Below are 21326 nucleotides of genomic sequence, written 5' to 3' on the forward strand. Positions count from 1 at the left end.
ATAGGCTACTGCGTGAGACTACTTTCTAGGCTACTAAAATTAAGAAGTACCTGAAATGAGTTATGTGTAGAGGCAGCTGGTCCAAAAATCTAAAATATAGAGGCCATACCATATGCCTTCCCTGAATATTTGAAAACTGTTTAAATAATGTCTGGGCTATTACATGTATATTTTAGTCATTAGCAGAATCTGTTATCCAAACCGACTTGCTAATAGTACATTAATTAAATAGCCCTGACATTATTTAGGACTAAGCTAAATATCTGTGTTTGTGCTTCAATAGTCTATTACAGTACAGTTTAACCTACTTACCGGTATTACAACTACTAGGTTACAATATTCTACATTGATATCTTAATTATCCTATATAATTTATATACAACATATATCATTTTATAAGCATGTGCTTATTTACATATCTACAAAAATATGTAGGCTATTATTTGTGTTATTAATGTTAAGAGTGTGACAGAGAATATTATTCTGTAACCCCCCTGGAGAAATAACCGGGGGTTTAAAAATTAAGACCGCAAAATACAGCCCGGGCTACATCAAAGTCCCAACTTCCATTATTTAAACAGATCCCTAAAGGCATCTTCCGGAATGTATCCCCTTTATTTATTACAGTGTATCAAGTTTCATCTCCATTTGAATATCACTTCAATGTGTTTATTGCCGTCGCGTATCAGCCAATCACAAAGCGAGGACCCGGGTTCCAGCCGTAGAGAGCTGAAGGCGTTGAAAGTGAACCAAGCGCTTGAAGATCGAGAGGCCAAAACGCTGCGCTTCAGACTCACACTCTGCAAGAGGAACATGCCAACAAAGATTGAAGTGTGACTCAACTATAGGGAATGTAACAAAGAAACGGTCTACAGTAAAAGTAGATGGTGTGTAGCCTAAAGAAGAGGATTTTTTTTACTGTTTTCCTGACGTTTTCTTTCATGGCAGTTGATTTCACTGAAGAGAAGCGGCACTCGGACTGAAGAGAAGCGGCACTCGGACTTGCTGTTGAGTTTTGGGACATTTTTTCTTCCGCCGTATGTGTAGGATACTTTGATGCAGTTAAAAAAAATGCTCTCATTTGGTCGTGTTCTTGTTACTTTCAAAGTGGTTTCTTGACAGCTGTGAAGAGTTTTTAGGAACCTAGGTGCGCTTTTTTTGGCATTTACCTGGGTTACGTCTCACGGAGTAGGCTATTGAAGCCTTCTTTGGTCCCAAAGACTTTTGAAGGGGTATAGCCAACTCATTGTACGGGATTTTCCATCGGCGAAGAACTGTGACATGGATGCGCTTTGGGTCTGCACACTTTTTCTGTTCGTAAATGTAAGTGTCATGTCGCTCCTATTCCTGATATACATAGGCTGTAACTCACTAATATATCTCATAGGCTACTGTACAGTAATACACGAACAGATCAATTCCCTCCCTGTTATTTTCTGCTGAGAGTGCAATGTATAGTAACGCACATTACTGGCCAACATGAGGCGAATTCATTATTTAGCCAATCTGCATAAAGTTAATGATTTTGGCTGCATTGTAAACTATGTTGGCATTACGCACGCGCTACATTGTAAACTATGTTGGCATTACGCACGCGCTACATTGTAAACTATGTTGGCATTACGCACGCGCTACATTGTAAACTATGTTGGCATTACGCAGGCGCTACATTGTAATTACATGCATTTATTTGATTTAACCCTTATTTTACCAGGTCATTTGACTGAGAACACATTCTCATTTACTGCAGCGACCTGGGGAATAGTTACAGGGGGGAGGGAGGGTGGTGGTGAATGAGCCAATTGGAAGCTGGCAATGATTAGATGCCTTGCGTCTTGGTTGTGTTACATTGTAATCTAGCCTACTTCTCACTCTACATTGACAATGTTCTGTATAGCTACAGAATGTGACATATTGTCATTATCTACAACTCTCCTGCTTTTACTCAGAGATAAACTCTGTTTTTCTTTTCTGATCTTAGTTTATCTTCCTTACCAATTGATAAGGCTTAGGCTGTATTATAAGTGTGTGTAATTGAAACGTTAATGCAGGTAGTTAAAGTCAGAATAATCCTTTCCACAGCTGGAGACGATGACACTGTGACACTCCATCTCCTTTCAAGTCCAACAGACCCGAGGGCCTGTAGAGGAGAGGAGAGGCAGCATGTCTTGTCATGTTCCCAGGGCCTAACCCTTTCTTCAAGATCAAAGCGCTGGAGATAAAACTCCGTCGGATCTTAATTCACTCTGCATTCATGTGACCCCGGAAAGATATGTATCTGTTTAATGAGGGGATAATAACAACAAACGTTCATTTTAAATGGAAAACAAAGTTTTGTTTCCCCAAAACACACCTTTGTTTCTATCACAGAGGTTTGTTTGAAAATTTAAAAAACAACATTTTTTTTGTGAACTTCTCCAATTAGTTTTCTCTGCTTAATATGAATGTTTTTTCAAACCTCAATGTATTAAAGATCATATTACTTGTCGTTGAATCACACCGGCCCACTAATGTTAGTGGTGTGATTGTCCAAGGTTCTCTGTTACATTACCAAACTGTATTACAATTCATAGATAGTGCCATAGTCCTTCCTTGCGGCAATTCCTGGTAGAAATGCGTCATGAGTAAAACTATCGCTGCGGTCTGGATATCCGGAGCAAAGAAATTATAATTTCTCTCAGTCTGTGGCGAGAGAAGGGCGACCCTGTTTGTAACAGAACAGTAAATGTAATTTCCATGTTGACGCTAAGCAGTTTTCTGATTGGTTTTCTCTTGAACTCACGACCGCCGCTTTGCTTTCCCACAGCGACATCTTTGAGACAGTAAGTCAGCATATTGAGAACTTTAATAATACATTGCGGACAGACAAGCAGGCTTACAGTGGCATGACTATTGGTATCCAGTAGTTTGTCATGCTGTTAGGAGGAGATGGAAAGCTCAGCATATTCCCTGACTGGAACAAAACATGGTTAACAAAAAAAAAAGTTCCAGATTCCAAACGTTGACTTTTTAAAGATGACCTGCAACTGCTGATGACAGTAATCAGTGTGCAGATTAATATCATGGACCAATCAGACAGGCAAGCAGCTCTAGCTCCACCCTCCCTACACGTCCCTCTGCCTTAGTGTGTCTGTCCCAAAATGGCACCCTATTGCGTATATATAGTGCACTGCCTCCCAAATGGCACCCTATTCCCTATATTGTGCACTACTTTTGACCAGGGCCGATAGGTCCACATTTTGACCAGACTTGCCCAGATAATGAGTCATGGAGGCAATTATGTGCATCCCAAATAGCACCCTATTCCCTATATAGTGCACTACAGGACCTCTATCTACATCTCCTGTTCTTCTGTCTGCTGGACATCTCAGGGTGGAGGTGGTGACACCACGCTGCTATCCTCAGGGTGGAGGTGGTGACACCACGCTGCTGTCCTCAGGGTGGAGGTGGTGACACCATGCTGCTATCCTCAGGGTGGAGGTGGTGACACCACGCTGCTGTCCTCAGGGTGGAGGTGGTGACACCACGCTGCTGTCCTCAGGGTGGAGGTGGTGACACCACGCTGCTTTCCTCAGGGTGGAGGTGGTGACACCACGCTGCTGTCGTCAGGGTGGAGGGGGTGATACCACGCTGCTGTCCTCAGGGTGGAGGTGGTGACACCACGCTGCTGTCCTCAGGGTGGAGGTTGTGACACCATGCTGCTGTCCTCAGGGTGGAGGTGGTGACACCACACTGCTGTCCCCAGGGTGGAGGTGGTGACACCACACTGCTGTCGTCAGGGTGGAGGTGGTGACACCACGCTGCTGTCCCCAGGGTGTGAGGGTCAGGGAAGAGGTGGTGACACCATGCTGCTGTCCCCAGGGTGTGAGGGTCAGGGTGGAGGTGGTGACACCATGCTGCTGTCCCCAGCGTGTGAGGGTCAGGGTCAGGGTGGAGGTGGTGACACCATGCTGCTGTCCTCAGGGTGTGAGGGTCAGGGTGGAGGTGGTGACACCATGCTGCTGTCCCCATGGTGTGAGGGTCAGGGTCAGGGTGGAGGGAGAGACCTGCCTCCTGGGGCTCCCCACCCTTTCATGTGCTCATCACTCTCACGTGGAAACTAGTGCTGCTGCAGACAAGGAGTCAAATATCATGTCAAATGGGATCGCACTGCAAAAAGGCCGAAGGGCGGCTTTAGGGAGTGTGTGTGCTCACGACTGGGTGACTGCACGCTTCTGTGTGTACGTGCGCTTCTGTGTACATGAGCTTCTGTGTGTATTCACACTTTTGTGTGTGTGTGTGCGTTGATTATGTGTGTGTGTTGACGGAGTGACCGTGACAGCCGTGGAGTTCATAGCCCCTTTTGAAAGCAGATAGGGCTCCATGGAGGTCTCCTCTCACCAGGGAATCAAGTCCTCTACTACTGAAGTGGAGAGAGCAACTGCGGCCCCTCAACTCTCTCCAGTGGCCCTGGAGCAGACCGATCAGGTCTGTGTGTTCTCTTTTCTCATGGTCCTTGAGCCAAGGAGGTGTCGACTGTGTAGGCTGCTTGGCTCTGTATGTAAGCAAGTCCTGAGCTACCACATAACAGTCTGAAAATGGTTTATATAAGCTAGCATATAACAGTCTGAAAATGGTTTATATAAGCTAGCATATAACAGAACACAAGGATTCTAATATAGTTCATCAAAATTCTAACAAGTCAGCACTTTTTTGGAACAAGATTCCGCTCTGATGTCATATGCAAATCGGGTCACTTTTCATGTTGACTTTCTCAACTGCCTTTTCCTGTTCAGTAGGCGAGTACGGAGACCTTTTACACAAGTCACACATTCCCTCTGAGGTCCATAAATCAGAGCTCTGTTAGTCCCAGTCCTGATTACTGTGGTCATTAAGCCCTGGGCAGGGTGGATGTTTACACACACACTCCACCCCATGAACTGGTGCACGGAGGGGAATATTTAGCTCTATATTTGGTCAGCACAATAGGAAATGCCAATGGGTCTGGATCTGCAGAGCAAAGTAGAGCTGGAGTGGACTCTGTCTGGACTTTCTCGTGTGTGTGTGTGTGCGCGTGTGTAGTGCGTGTGTGTGTAGTGTGTGTGTGCGCGTGTGTAGTGCGTGTGTGTGTAGTGTGTTTTGTGTGTGTGTGTGTAGTGCGTGTGTGTAGTGTGTTGTGTGTGTGTGTGTGTAGTGTGTAGTGTGTTGTGTGTGCGGTTGCCAGTTTCTGGTCTACAGCACGATGAAGCAGCAGTTGGAGACACTGCCAGACAGCATCGCTGGCACAAAACATTTATAATTCAGTGGATGGGTAATTGTATGTGTGGGGTACAGAGATGAGGTAGTCAATCAAAAATCATGTTAAACACTATTATTGCACACAGAGTGAGTCCATTCTACTTATTATGTAACTTGTTAAGCAAATGTTTACTTCTGAACTTATTTAGGCTTGCCATAACAAAGGGGTTGAATACTTAATGACTCAAGACATTATGGGGTCTTTTGTTTAGGCAAGTTACACAAAATCTGAATTGAATCTATTTCAAATTCAGGCTGTAAAGCAACAAAATGTGGAAAAAGTCATGGGTTGTGAATCCTTTGTGAAGGTGCTGTACGTTCCCAGTTTAAAATGATACCAGTAGACAATGTACACCAGATGTTGTACATTTAGCCTGTTAAGTGCTGAAATATAAACTAGTTTAGTGCAAATGCAAAGCCTTGTAATTTAGGTGCAGGATTACATTAGTTTTAGATGACAGTTAGGCTGCAGGAGGTGAACATTACAGGTAATATACAAGATGTTGTGAAAACCAGCGTGCTGTAAACATTCTAAACATGTTGTGAAAACCAGCGTGCTGTAAACATTCTAAAATGTTGTGAAAACCAGCGTGCTGTAAACATTCTAAACATGTTGTGAAAACCAGCGTGCTGTAAACATTCTAAACATGTTGTGAAAACCAGCGTGCTGTAAACATTCTAAACATGTTGTAAAAACCAGCGTGCTGTAAACATTCTAAAATGTTGTGAAAACCAGCGTGCTGTAAACATGGTGTGAAAACCAGCGTGCTGTAAACATTCTAAACATGTTGTGAAAACCAGCGTGCTGTAAACATTCTAAAATGTTGTGAAAACCAGCGTGCTGTAAACATTCTAAACATGTTGTGAAAACCAGCGTGCTGTAAACATTCTAAACATGTTGTGAAAACCAGCGTGCTGTAAACATTCTAAACATGTTGTAAAAACCAGCGTGCTGTAAACATTCTAAAATGTTGTGAAAACCAGCGTGCTGTAAACATGTTGTAAAAACCAGCATGCTGTAAACATTCTAAAATGCTGTGAAAACCAGCGTGCTGTAAACATGGTGTGAAAACCAGCGTAATGTAAACATTATAAAATGCTGTGAAAACCAGCGTGCTGTAAACATTATAAAATGTTGTGAAAACCAGCATGCTGTAAACATGTTGTAAAAACCAGCGTGCTGTAAGCATTCTAAAATGTTGTGAAAACCAGCGTGCTGTAAACATTCTAAAATGCTGTGAAAACCAGCGTGCTGTAATCATTCTAAAATGTTGTGAAAACCAGCGTGCTGTAAACATTCTAAAATGCTGTGAAAACCAGCGTGCTGTAAACATTCTAAAATGTTGTGAAAACCAGCGCGCTGTAAACATGTTGTAAAAACCAGCGTGCTGTAAACATTCTAAAATGCTGTGAAAACCAGCGTGCTGTAAACATTCTAAAATGTTGTGAAAACCAGCGTGCTGTAAACATTCTAAAATGCTGTGAAAACCAGCGTGCTGTAAACATTCTAAAATGTTGTGAAAACCAGCGTGCTGTAAACATGTTGTAAAAACCAGCGTGCTGTAAACATTCTAAAATGCTGTGAAAACCAGCATGCTGTAAACATTCTAAAATGTTGTGAAAACCAGCGTGCTGTAAACATGTTGTAAAAACCAGCGTGCTGTAAGCATTCTAAAATGTTGTGAAAACCAGCGTGCTGTAAACATTCTAAAATGCTGTGAAAACCAGCGTGCTGTAAACATTCTAAAATGCTGTGAAGACCAGCGTGCTGTAAACATTCTAAAATGTTGTGAAAACCAGCGTGCTGTAAACATTCTAAAATGCTGTGAAAACCAGCGTGCTGTAAACATTCTAAAATGCTGTGAAAACCAGCGTGCTGTAAACATTCTAAAATGTTGTAAAAACCAGCGTGCTGTAAACATTCTAAAATGTTGTGAAAACCAGCATGCTGTAAACATTCTAAAATGCTGTGAAAACCAGCGTGCTGTAAACATGGTGTGAAAACCAGCGTAATGTAAACATTATAAAATGCTGTGAAAACCAGCGTGCTGTAAACATTATAAAATGCTGTGAAAACCAGCGTGCTGTAAACATTCTAAAATGTTGTGAAAACCAGCGTGCTGTAAACATTCTAAAATGTTGTGAAAACCAGCGTGCTATAAACATTCTAAAATGCTGTGAAAACCAGCGTGCTGTAAACATGGTGTGAAAACCAGCGTGCTGTAAACATGGTGTGAAAACCAGCGTGCTGTAAACATTCTAAAATGCTGTGAAAACCAGCGTGCTGTAAACATTCTAAAATGCTGTGAAAACCAGCGTGCTGTAAACATTCTCAAATGTTGCGAAAACCAGCGTGCTGTAAACATTCTAAAATGTTGTGAAAACCAGCGTGCTGTAAACATTCTAAAATGTTGTGAAAACCAGCGTGCTGTAAACATTCTAAAATGTTGTAAACATTCTAAAATGTTGTGAAAACCAGCGTGCTGTAAACATTCTAAAATGTTGTAAAAACCAGCATGCTGTAAACATTCTAAAATGTTTTGTCACCAGTGCTTGTTTTGTTGAACTGTTGTCGTCCTCACTGTTGCTCCTACGGCACTAATCTGATGAGCACCTTTTGGAGCTCTGCCCAAGCAGATCATTGGATTGGTTTGACATGTTGTGAGGTGTCACTGATTCCGGGTTCTGACCCCTCTTTAGCTGATTTCTGCCATGGAACTTCCCCGGGAAGCCTGGTTCAGAACAAGGCTTGTGCATTCCAATTTGAACCCTATAGGACTCTGATCAAAACAAGTGCACCAAGTAGGGAATAGGGTGTATTTGGGACACATACTAAATACACGACCGTTGAAAGAGACTACAAGCCATTAGCCAAGCTCTTCTCACACAACTCACTGTGATGGGCCATTCTCACATTTACATTTTCTGTCATTTAGCAGACACTCTAATCCAGAGTGATTTACAGTCAGTAGTTATTTAGCAGACACTCTAATCCAGAGTGATTTACAGTCAGTAGTTATTTAGCAGAGACTCTAATCCAGAGGGATTTACAGTCAGTAGTTATTTAGCAGAGACTCTAATCCAGAGTGATTTACAGTCAGTAGTTATTTAGCAGAGACTAATCCAGAGTGATTTACAGTCAGTAGTTATTTAGCAGACACTCTAATCCAGAGGGATTTACAGTCAGTAGTTATTTAGCAGACACTCTAATCCAGAGTGATTTACAGTCAGTAGTTATTTAGCAGAGACTCTAATCCAGAGGGATTTACAGTCAGTAGTTATTTAGCAGACACTCTAATCCAGAGTGATTTACAGTCAGTGGTTATTTAGCAGACACTCTAATCCAGAGTGATTTACAGTCAGTAGTTATTTAGCAGACACTCTAATCCAGAGTGATTTATAGTCAGTAGTTATTTAGCAGACACTATTATCCAGAGTGATTTACAGTCAGTAGTTTTTTTAGCAGACACTCTAATCCAGAGTGATTTACAGTCAGTAGTTATTTAGCAGAGACTCTAATCCAGAGGGATTTACAGTCAGTAGTTATTTAGCAGAGACTCTAATCCAGAGTGATTAACCGACTGTGCATTCAACTAAGGTAGGTAGAACAACCACATATCACAGTGATAAGACAACCACAGCTCACTGTAGAAGCGCATGTGATCGCTGAGATGAATACCTGTTGAAACTGAGCTCCCATCACCCTGATACTGCAGATCTGTGCTAGCTGAGGTTCAGATGTTGTCTGGCTCCTCAAATAATGGTGCAATAAAACCTCTGTGCTGTATTTCTTGGCATGAAATGTGCCCTCCTTCCCTTCAAAGTTGTGCTGTTGTTCTTGGAATGAAACATACCCTCCTTTCCCTTCAAAGTTATTCTGTTTCTAGTGGTGGAATTGTATCAGTGCTGTTTTGTGACTGGAATTATCAAATTAAATTAAATATTATTTGTCATGTTGGCCGAACACAACAGTGAATTCTTACTTACAAGCCCTTAAAAATAGTGTTATATTTACTAAATAAACTAAAGTAAAAATGTTTTATTAAATTAAAAGTAACACAATAAAATAACAATAACGAGGCTATATACAGGGAGTCAATGTGCAGGGGTATAAGTTAGTTGAGGTCATTTGCACATTTGGTCTGCACATGCTCTGAGTACACATCCTGGTAATCTTTCTGGTCCCGCGGCCTTGTGAATGTTGATCTGTTTAAAGTTCTTGCTCACATCGACTACGGAGAACGTGATCAAACAGTCGTCTGGAACAGCTGGTGCTCTCATGCATGCTTAAGTGTTGCTTGCCTCGAAGCGAGCATAAATCTGAGTACACATCCTGGTAATCTTTCTGGTCCCGCGGCCTTGTGAATGTTGATCTGTTTAAAGTTCTTGCTCACATCGACTACGGAGAACGTGATCAAACAGTCGTCTGGAACAGCTGGTGCTCTCATGCATGCTTAAGTGTTGCTTGCCTCGAAGCGAGCATAAAAGGCATTTAGCTCATCTGGTATGCTTGCGTCACTGGGCAGCTCGTGACTGGGTTTCCCTTTGTAGTCCATAATAGTTTGTATGCCCTGCCACATCCGACGAGCACCAGAGCCAGTGTAGTATTCAATCTTTGTCTTGTATTGCCACTTTGCCTGTTTGATGGTTCGTCTGAGGGAATAGCGGGATTTTTTATAAGCGTCCGGATTAGTGTCCTTCTTATTGAAAGTGGCAGCTTTAGCCTTTAGCTAGGTGCAGATGTTGCCTGTAATCCATGGCTTCTGGTTGGGATATATACGTACGGTCACTGTGGGGACGACGTTGTCGATGCACTTATTAATGAAGCCTGTAACTGAGGTGGTATATTCCTCAATGCCATTGGATGAATCGCGGAACATATTCCAGTCTGTGCTAGCAAAACAGTCCTGTAGCGTAGCATCCACATCATCTGACCACTGGCATGGTGTGTGTGTGCGTGCGTTGGTTCCTGTGTGCGTTGGGCTCGTTGGAGGCTCCACATGTTGACACAAGCTGCTTCTTGGAGCAGACATCGGAGACAGCGGTTTCTCCCAAATGGCACCCTATTCCCTACGTAGTGCCCTACTTTTGACCAGAATCCTATTGGCCCAGGTTAAAAGTGTGTACTATAAAAGGGAATATGGTGCCATTTGGGAGTGAGTCGGCGAGAAATCAGAGGGTTGTTTAGCTGTTAGCAGGAGGTTAGTTGTTAGACATCTGTTAGTTCCTGTCTACCCTCAGGCTCCAGGGATAATGGCTAGTGGGTCAATCAGCCCTCAACATGGGCATGTTTCAGATGCCTGACTGCTTTAGAGGAGGGCCTTGATGGGGGGAGGAGAGTGTGCGTGTGTGTGTGTGTAAATCTCTTGTTCTTAGACATAGTGAGGGGCAGTCGGGAGGGAGCGACACACACACACACACACACACACACACACACACACACACCTGCAGGGCTGGGGGGGGGGGACATCAAAGGCCCCCTCAAAATAGACACACATGCTTGGCTGCGGGGGCTAACTGACACACCCGCCTGGGGCTACAACGGTCTCCCCTCCTCCTCACCCTCCCTCCCTTCCTCCCACCCCTCACTGTGTCTGAGGACAAGAGACACACACACACATTGTGACTATAATGTCATTCACACCCATGTGGAATGTGTCAATGTGGGAGGAAGCCCTTTCTACTCCTTCCTCTTCCTCATGTCTCAGTGTTTTCCTTCTGCTTTGTTTTAATTCTTTCCATGGGATTAAAGCCAGTCTGATTTAAAGCCAGTCTGATTTATAGCCAGTCTGATTTATAGCCAGTCTGATTAAAGCCAGTCTGATTTAAAGCCAGTCTGATTTATAGCCAGTCTGATTAAAGCCAGTCTGATTTAAAGCCAGTCTGATTAAAGCCAGTCTGATTAAAGCCAGTCTGATTTAAAGCCAGTCTGATTTATAGCCAGTCTGATTAAAGACAGTCTGATTAAAGCCAGTCTGATTTAAAGCCAGTCTGATTAAAGCCAGTCTGATTAAAGCCAGTCTGATTTAAAGCCAGTCTGATTTAAAGCCAGTCTGATTATAGCCAGTCTGATTTAAAGCCAGTCTGATTTAAAGCCAGTCTGATTATAGCCAGTCTGATTTAAAGCCAGTCTGATTATAGCCAGTCTGATTTAAAGCCAGTCTGATTAAAGCCAGTCTGATTATAGCCAGTCTGATTTAAAGCCAGTCTGATTAAAGCCAGTCTGATTTAAAGCCAGTCTGATTAAAGCCAGTCTGATTTAAAGCCGGTCTGATTTAAAGCCAGTCTGATTTAAAGCCAGTCTGATTGAAAGCCAGTCTGATTGAAAGCCAGTCTGATGATTATAGCCAGTCTGATGATTATAGCCAGTCTGATTATAGCCAGTCTAATTTAAGGCCAGTCTAATTTAAAGCCAGCCTGATTAAAGCCAGTCTGATTATAGCCAGTCTGATTTAAAGCCAGTCTGATTAAAGCCAGTCTGATTTAAAGCCAGTCTGATTAAAGCCAGTCTGATTTAAAGCCGGTCTGATTTAAAGCCAGTCTGATTTAAAGCCAGTCTGATTGAAAGCCAGTCTGATTGAAAGCCAGTCTGATGATTATAGCCAGTCTGATGATTATAGCCAGTCTGATTATAGCCAGTCTAATTTAAGGCCAGTCTAATTTAAAGCCAGCCTGATTAAAGCCAGTCTGATTATAGCCAGTCTGATTATAGCCAGTCTGATTATAGCCAGTCTGATTTAAAGCCAGTCTGATTTAAAGCCAGTCTAATTTAAAGCCAGCCTGATTAAAGCCAGTCTGATTATAGCCAGTCTGATTATAGCCAGTCTGATTAAAGCCAGTCTGATTTAAAGCCAGTCTGATTTAAAGCCAGTCTGATTGAAAGCCAGTCTGATGATTATAGCCAGTCTGATTATAGCCAGTCTGATTATAGCCAGTCTAATTTAAAGCCAGTCTAATTTAAAGCCAGCCTGATTAAAGCCAGTCTGATTATACCCAGTCTGATTATAGCCAGTCTGATTTAAAGCCAGTCTGATTAAAGCCAGTCTGATTAAAGCCAGTCTGATTTAAAGCCAGTCTTATTAAAGCCAGTCTGATTATAGCCAGTCTGATTATAGCCAGTCTGATTTAAAGCCAGTCTGATTAAAGCCAGTCTGATTATAGCCAGTCTCATTTAAAGCCAGTCTAATTTAAAGCCAGTCTGATTACAGCCAGTCTGATTATAGCCAGTCTAATTTAAAGCCAGTCTGATTAAAGCCAGTCTGATTATAGCCAGTCTGATTAAAGCCAGTCCCTCCTGCTAGGCTGCACTGGGCTCTATAAGCCCTTAGGAATGTCTGATGTATCCCTCATGTTTAACACACACTGGGGCTGCCTCCCAAAAGGCACCCTATTCCCTCTAGAGTGCACTACTTTTGAGCAGAGCCCGGCTAGCCCTATAGACCCTGGTCCAATGTAGAGCCCCATATAGGGAATAGGGTGCCATCTGGGCCTCAGTCTGGCCCCTCCATTACCCGGCCGGGGCAGATAAGCGCTCAGCACTCTGAAAACAGAGCCAGATCAAAATATAAAAAAAGACTATTTTCAATACGCCCACCTTCTCCCCATTTCAATACGCCCACCTTCTCCCCATTTCAATACGCCCACCTTCTCCCCATTTCAATACGCCCACCTTCTCCCCATTTCAATACGCCCACCTTCTCCCCATTTCAATACGCCCACCTTCTCCCCATTTCAATACGCCCACCTTCTCCCCATTTCAATACGCCCACCTTCTCCCCATTTCAATACGCCCACCTTCTCCCCATTTCAATACGCCCACCTTCTCCCCATTTCAATACGCCCACCTTCTCCCCATTTCAATACGCCCACCTTCTCCCCATTTCAATACGCCCACCTTCTCCCCATTTCAATACGCCCACCTTCTCCCCATTTCAATACGCCCACCTTCTCCCCATTTCAATACGCCCACCTTCTCCCCATTTCAATACGCCCACCTTCTCCCCATTTCAATACGCCCACCTTCTCCCCATTTCAATACGCCCACCTTCTCCCCATTTCAATACGCCCACCTTCTCCCCATTTCAATACGCCCACCTTCTCCCCATTTCAATACGCCCACCTTCTCCCCATTTCAATACGCCCACCTTCTCCCCATTTCAATACGCCCACCTTCTCCCCATTTCAATACGCCCACCTTCTCCCCATTTCAATACGCCCACCTTCTCCCCATTTCAATACGCCCACCTTCTCCCCATTTCAATACGCCCACCTTCTCCCCATTTCAATACGCCCACCTTCTCCCCATTTCAATACGCCCACCTTCTCCCCATTTCAATACGCCCACCTTCTCCCCATTTCAATACGCCCACCTTCTCCCCATTCTTTCCATCCGATGTCGAAGCAGGCAAAGGGGTGTGTGTATTTGATTTCCTGATTTCTACACGAACATTGAGGTCTTATTTTTGAGTCTTTGGTTGGTGGAACTGGACTGGCCTTGACTGAGACCAGCCGAGAGAGACGCTTGTGCTCTTACTCCTCCAAACATAGCTTGTCACCATAGTTTCCATCATAGTCTTGAACATGTCTATGTGTTGGTTTGTCACCATAGTTTCCATCCTAGTCTTGAACATGTCACAATAGTTTCCATCATAGTCTTGAACATGTCTATGTGTTGGCTTGTCACCATAGTTTCCATCCTAGTCTTGAACATGTCTATGTGTTGGCTTGTCACCATAGTTTCCATCCTAGTATTGAGCAATATAGCTGACTGGGTCAGTGGGGGGCTGGTAGCTGTCAACCACTTAGCACTCATCAGTTTGATCTATAAAAGAGTTCCCTCATCACTGGCATCTGCAGCACCGATAAATAAATCACTATCTATCTATCTGATAATTGATGCTAAGCTAACTGTTTTGTTTCTCCTTCCAGGTTGCCCTGGGAGATGCCTGTGTCAGTGGGAAGTTCAGCCAGTCAGGGGAGTGCTGTAGCCGTATCTATCTGATCATTGATGCTAAGCTAACCGTTTTGTTTCTCCTTCCAGGTTGCCCTGGGAGATGCCTGTGTCAGTGGGCAGTTCAGACAGTCAGGGGAGTGCTGTAGCCGTATCTATCTGATCATTGATGCTAAGCTAACCGTTTTGTTTCTCCTTCCAGGTTGCCCTGGGAGATGCCTGTGTCAGTGGGCAGTTCAGCCAGTCAGGGGAGTGCTGTAGCCTGTGTCCTCCAGGCCATGGGGTGGAGGTAGAGTGTGGGATGGAGGACACCAAGTGCCAGCCTTGCCCTGAGGGTGAGTCATGGAGGCAATAGGGTTTAGATGCTGTTGCTTATGCCATTCCCCCAGTAGACATACAGCTATAGTACATACATACTGATAACACTGTGAGATACATTCAAATCCCCTATACCTTGTATGTTCTAGGAAGGTTCTCCCCATCAGACGGTCTCTCCCCGTGCCTCCCCTGTGCCCGCTGCCCAGCTGGCATCCCAGAGCTGACCTCCTGCAGCGCCACCCAGGATACCCACTGTGACTGTGACCAGCACTTCTACCTGTGGCGGGATGGGAAGAGTGTGGCAGGGCTGTGTGCCGCCTGCACCATGTGTGGACGGGGCGAGGGGGTGGTGAGGCTGTGTGGTGCCCAGGGGAACACCCAGTGCCAACCATGTCGCCCAGGAACGTTCTCAGAGGAGAAGAGTGATATCAAGCCCTGCCAGGTCTGCTCTCAGTGCTCTGACACTGAGGTGGAGATCAGAGCCTGCCAGCTCAACTCTGACACCCTCTGCATGGGTGCGTCTCTGTGTGTATGGTGTGTGTGTATGGACTTAAAGTTGACCGGGGCAGCTCTAGCAGGGCAGACATTTGACAAACTGACTTATTGGAAAGATGGAATCCTATGACGGTGCCACGCTGAAAGTCACTGAGTTCTTCAGTACTGCCAATTTTTGTCTATGGAGATTGCATTGCTGTGTGCTCCATTTTATACAGTTGTCAGCAACGGGTGTGGCTGAAATAGCTGAATCCACTCATTTGAAGGGGTGTCCACATACACTATATATACAAAAGTATGTTTCCCATGCCAATAAAGCCCCTTAGAGAGAGAGAGGGGGGGGGGGGGGGGGGGGGGGGGGAGGGAGGGAGAGAGGGGGGGGGGGGGGAGGGAGGGAGGGAGGGGACATGTGGCCAACACCTGTACCCACACCTAATCTGAACACTTAGCAACACTTGAGGAAACATGAGCACAGTCCAACAGAGAGAAAACACTCTTAAGTGCTGCAGTCAAATGGCTCGGAGCCGACAGCTCTTAAAAAGGGCCTGACAATCTAACTACCCCCACACCAGACCCCAGGGCCTTGGCACATTGGTGACCCCAACATGGTAACCCCTCACCGGCTCCAAATGACCAAGCCTTGGTCTAGTGGCCTGGATCTCCCCAGGAGACTGGTCATCTGAACATACACAGGTCACCCCATCTGACACTGTAGATAGAGGTCAGGGGAGTCCCCAGTCGTGTTTGATCCTAAAATGGTCCGGCTGTAGAAGGAGTAAGGAGGGGTTTGGGGGGGGGTGACTGAGTCAGGGGCTGTAGAAGGAGTAAGGAGGGTTTTGGGGGGGCTGAGTCAGGGGCTGTAGAAGGAGTAAGGAGGGGTTTGGGGGGGGGGGTGACTGAGTCAGGGGCTGTAGAAGGAGTAAGGAGGGGTTTGGGGAGGGGTGACTGAGTCAGGGGCTGTAGAAGGAGTAAGGAGGGGTTTTGGGGGGGGGGGTGACTGAGTCCGGGGCTGTAGAAGGAGTAAGGAGGGGTTTGGGGGGGGTGACTGAGTCAGGGGCTGTAGAAAGGGGTAAAGACAAGGGGGGGTTGACTGAGTCAGGGGATGGTAGCTGACTGGGTCGGGGGGGGCTGGTAGCTGACTGGGGGGGGGGGCTGGTAGCTGAATGGGTCAGAGGGGGCTTGTAGCTGACTGGGTCAGAGGGGGGCTGGTAGCTGACTGGGTCAAAGGGGGCTGGTAGCTGAATGGGTCAAAGGGGGCTGGTAGCTGAATGGGTCAAAGGGGGCTGGTAGCTGAATGGGTCAGAAGGGGCTGGGAGCTGTAGAAGGAGTAAGGATATGTAGAGACTGGGATAAGGACAGGGCAGATATGTAGCGACGGGGATAAGGACAGGGCAGATATGTAGCGACGGGGATAAGGACAGGGCAGATATGTAGAGACGGGGATAAGGACAGGGCAGATATGTAGCGACGGGGATAAGGACAGGGTAGATATGTAGAGACGGGGATAAGGACAGGGCAGATATGTAGAGACGGGGATAAGGACAGGGCAGATATGTAGAGACGGGGATAAGGACAGGGTAGATATGTAGAGACGGGGATAAGGACAGGGCAGATATGTAGCGACGGGGATAAGGACAGGGCAGATATGTAGCGACGGGGATAAGGACAGGGCAGATATGTAGCGACGGGGATAAGGACAGGGCAGATATGTAGCGACGGGGATAAGGACAGGGCAGATATGTAGCGACGGGGATAAGGAAAGGGCAGATATGTAGAGGCAGGGATACGGACAGGGCAGATATGTAGAGACAGGGATAAGGACAGGGCAGATATGTCGAGACGGGGATAAGGACAGGGCAGATATGTAGCGACAGGGATAAGGACAGGGCAGATATGTAACGACGGGGATAAGGACAGGGCATATATGTAGCGACGGGGATAAGGACAGGGCAGATATGTAGCGAGGGGGATAAGGACAGGGCAGATACGTTGAGACGGGGATAGGGACAGGGCAGATACGTTGAGACGGGGATAGGGACAGGGCAGATACGTTGAGACGGGGATAGGGACAGGGCAGATACATTGAGACGGGGATAAGGACAGGGCAGATGCGTTGAGACGGGGATAAGGACAGGGCAGATACGTTGAGACGGGGATAGGGACAGGGCAGATACGTTGAGACGGGGATAAGGACAGGGCAGATACGTTGAGACGGGGATAAGGACAGGGCAGATATGTTGAGACGGGGATAAGGACAGGGCAGATACGTTGAGACAGGGATAAGGACAGGGCAGATACGTTGAGACGGGGATAAGGACAGGGCAGATACGTTGAGACGGGGATAGGGACAGGGCAGATACATTGAGACGGGGATAAGGACAGGGCAGATGCGTTGAGACGGGGATAAGGACAGGGCAGATACGTTGAGACGGGGATAGGGACAGGGCAGATACGTTTAGACGGGGATAAGGACAGGGCAGATACGTTGAGACGGGGATAAGGACAGGGCAGATATGTTGAGACGGGGATAAGGACAGGGCAGATACGTTGAGACGGGGATAAGGACAGGGCAGATACGTTGAGACGGGGATAAGGACAGGGCAGATACGTTGAGACGGGGATAAGGACAAGGCTGATACGTTGAGACGGGGATAAGGACAGGGCAGATACGTTGAGACGGGGATAAGGACAGGGCAGATACATTGAGACGGGGATAAGGCCAGGGCAGATATGTTGAGACGGGGATAAGGACAGGGCAGATATGTTGAGACAGGGATAAGGACAGGGCAGATATGTCAAGTGGCCCCCTTCTATCCTTAGTGTTTCCTTCATGGTTCAGTGGTTCTCTAATCAACAGTCTCCCATCTATCTCCAACCAACAGATAAGAAACTCCACATCCTGTCTCGTCCCCCTGAGTCTGACGGCCCTCTGGCCGCTCCTCGCCTGCCTGGGTTAGGGTTGGTGAATGATGGAGAGGAGGCCAGCCCTGCCCCTGGAGGAGGAGCAGCCCCCAGGGCCCCCGGGTTCACCCCTCAGGATGATGGGAGCAGCAACCACATCCTGGTCTACGTATCTGTTCTGGCTGCTGTGGTGCTGGGCCTGCTGCTCTACGTCGCCTACAAGTGGTGAGTTGACAGGAGGCACGCTGCCGTCTCATTGGCTGCATCCTGATTCTCCACACTTGAAGCATTGCATTGGTGTGAGCATTGGCTGGAGGGAGTTGTTAAATGCATGACAGGGGGGAGAATTGTTTGCAAACCTTTCGATTGCCGTCATGTATTTCTGTAATAGGTTGTGATACAAATGATCCTGTTGTTATGTTTTAGTAAAGAGTATAAACGTGTTTCCTCCCATGTCTCGTCAGCTGGACGTCGTATAAGCAGAAGCAGGCGTTGAGTAAAGCCCGCGCTGCAGAGCTGGGGACGTGTCCTGAAGGAGAAAAACTCCACAGTGACAGCGGTGTGTTCCTGGACTCACACAGCCTGCAGGATGGCCAGCCAAGTAAAGGTAACAACCAACAGCCACGACTACACTACAATTAACCTCACTGCACTACACTGTTACCTGAGTGAGAACAGAAGCCCAAGTTAAATACATGTTCTAATCTCTCTCAATGTAGAGCACATTTAGCATTTATCAGACACTCTCATCCAGAACAACTTACAGACGTCTTTTCTCATTGGCTTTTATCATCTATTATAACTGTTGAATGGACTTGTGACGATCTGTGTCTGTTGTGTATTCTACCCCCAGGTAGTAAGAGGGACAGTAAGCAGGACGGCCGTCTGTACATCAACCTGCCCCCCCACAGACAGGAGGAGGTGGAGCGTCTGCTCCAGGAGGGGAGCGGGGGCCGCAGAGGCTCCTGGAGGACCCTGGGGGCCGCGCTGGGCTACGAGGCCGAGCAGATGGACCTGTTTGGGCACGGCGAGGCCCCTGTACACACCCTCCTTTCCAACTGGGCTCAGCAGGAGGGCTCCACTCTGGGACTTCTGTGCTCGGCGCTGGCCCGCATCGAGAGGCCCGACGTAGCCGCCGCCCTCACCTGCCCTGCCCAGGGGGTGTCTGTGGTCTGAGGAAGGAGCCATGGTTGGTCCCAAATGGCACCCTATTCCCTATATAGTGCACTACTGGTAAGCTAAAGGTCAAAAGTAGTGCACTATGTAGGGTGCCACAGAGCCTTCCTCATGAGCCTGATAAGACTGGGTGGCATTCATTAGGAACCAAACGGACTGAATCAGGGAGTGACGACCTGAACTTGAACCAATAAGAAATGTTTGTTTTCCGTTGCGAAACATACTGTGTGTCCTAATGAATACGACCCTTGTGGACATAGGAGAGGATGGATGGGGCAAACAGCCCTCCTTCTCACCCAGTGGGATGGCATAGCATGCCAGGGGAGGTACTCTTGACTGCCCCATAATGCCTCAGACATTTGAACTGAAGAGGACAGTGGAAGTGTTGTTGCTGGCTCGTTGAGCTGGTTCATCCTCTATTGGAAATGTACAGTATATCCACCATTCTTCCAGTATATATATATATATATATATATATATATATATATTACCATACTTGTGTATAATCTGCCCAAGCGTTCTAGGAATGGGTATTTATTTGCAGCAATGTCAGAAGGATCCACTCTCTTTCCTGATTTGTTTTGCAGCAATGTGAGGAAGATGCACAATAGCTGACTGTAACTAACTGAACAGGCATGGGAATGAAATATTCTGTAGAATATTCTTTACAACTATGAAATAAATGCATTCTGTTCATATTGACAATCAGTAGTGAATTTTAAGACCTTTGTAAATATTTGATCATACATTCATTGTAATATAGTGTTAGAAAGGTTTTCAAGCATGAAGGGGCAATCGCAAACCTCTTTGACTGAGGATGCATGATGACTCTCTCTCTCTCTCTCTCTCTCAGCTTCTCCATCTTAAAGACATTGGGAGGCCTCAAATCAGTGATGTACTATCAGCGTTGCTAGTCACTGCCTCTCTCCTATCATGGTTTCTGGTGTGGCTGGCTATCCAGAACATTATCGTTATGTAACAATCACTTATTCTGGTCTATATTCTAATGTCATGGTGTGTGTTTTTCTAAGACGTTGTCTCATATAATAAATGCTTTTGAAGGTGTGAGTGAGTGAGAGTCAAACGGTGCTCTCTGAGCTTGTTGTGTTACATGCTCTGACAAGAACAGTGGTTTCTGTCCTACCCGGACGTAAAAGCAAGCAGCTACCTGCTCTGTGGTAGTTTATTCTGGAGATAATCAATGGCCGTCTTTGTTTGTCTCAGTCACCTAACTGAACAGGGGTGTGACTTGTAACATAAATGAAACAAGTATGTGGTCATGTCAGAGGAAAGTATGGAAGACTTTCATTTACAATTGAAGTCGGAAGTTTACATACACTTAGGTTGGGGTCATTAAAACTAATTTTTCAACCACTCCACAACTTTCTTGTTAACAAACTGTAGTTTTGGCAAGTTGGTTAGGACATCTACTTTGTGCATGACACAAGTAATTTTTACAACAATTGTTTACAGACAGATTATTTCACTTATAATTCACTGTATCACAATTCCAGTGGGTCAGAAGTTTACATACACTAAGTTGACTGTGCCTTTAAACAGCTTGGAAAATTCCAGAAAATGATGTCATGGCTTTAGAAGCTTCTGATAGGCTAAGTACCTGTGGATGTATTTCAAGGCCTACCTTCAAACTCAGTGCCTCTTTGCTTGACATCATGGAAAAATCTAAAGAAATCAGAAATATTTTTAGACCTCCACAAGTCAGGTTCATCCTTGAGAGCAATTTCCAAACGCCTGAAGGTACCACGTTCATCTGTACAAACAATAGTAAGCAAGTATAAACACTATGGGACCACGCAGCCGTCATTGCGCTCAGGAAGGAGACGCGTTCTGTCTCCTAGAGATGAACGTACTTTGGTGCGAAAAGTGCAAATCGATTCCAGAACAACAGGTACTTGTGAAGATGCTGCAGGAAACAGGTACAAAAGTATCTATATCCACAGTAAAACGAGTCCTATATGGACATAACCTGAAAGGCCGCTCAGCAAGGAAGAAGCCACTGCTCCAAAACCGACATAAAAAACATTCTATGGTTTGCAACTGCACATGGGGACAAAGATTGTACTTTTTGGAGAAATGTCCTCTGGTCTGATGAAACAGAAATAGTGTGGTTGGCCATAATGACAATCGTTATGTTTGGAGGACAAATGGGGAGGCTTGCAAGCCGGAGAACACCATCCCAACCGTGAAG

The 21326-nt window shown here is 45.7% G+C and overlaps 1 protein-coding gene across 1 annotated transcript; it reads left to right on the forward strand.

Annotated features, from left to right (window-relative positions):
* The first annotated feature begins 720 nt into the window (after nt 1-720).
* On the forward strand, nt 721-20182 carry LOC109881605 (tumor necrosis factor receptor superfamily member 16). The gene is made up of 6 exons (XM_020473717.2): nt 721-1323; nt 14430-14562; nt 14695-15060; nt 17923-18166; nt 18406-18548; nt 18795-20182. Exons 1-6 carry the CDS (start codon nt 1282-1284, stop codon nt 19115-19117), a joined length of 1251 nt encoding a protein of 416 aa, XP_020329306.1. The 5' UTR covers nt 721-1281; the 3' UTR covers nt 19118-20182.
* Nucleotides 20183-21326: the final 1144 nt, after the last annotated feature.

Source organism: Oncorhynchus kisutch, unplaced genomic scaffold (assembly GCF_002021735.2).
Source record: "Oncorhynchus kisutch isolate 150728-3 unplaced genomic scaffold, Okis_V2 Okis02a-Okis13b_hom, whole genome shotgun sequence".
Taxonomy (NCBI): Eukaryota; Metazoa; Chordata; class Actinopteri; order Salmoniformes; family Salmonidae; genus Oncorhynchus; species Oncorhynchus kisutch.

Coding starts and splice junctions, on each gene's coding strand:
- LOC109881605 (XM_020473717.2), top strand. CDS start 1,282: ATGGATGCGCTTTGGGTCTGCACACTTTTTCTGTTCGTAAAT. Junction 1,324..14,429: donor CACTTTTTCTGTTCGTAAAT/GTAAGTGTCATG, acceptor TTCTCCTTCCAG/GTTGCCCTGGGAGATGCCTG. Junction 18,167..18,405: donor CTCTACGTCGCCTACAAGTG/GTGAGTTGACAG, acceptor ATGTCTCGTCAG/CTGGACGTCGTATAAGCAGA.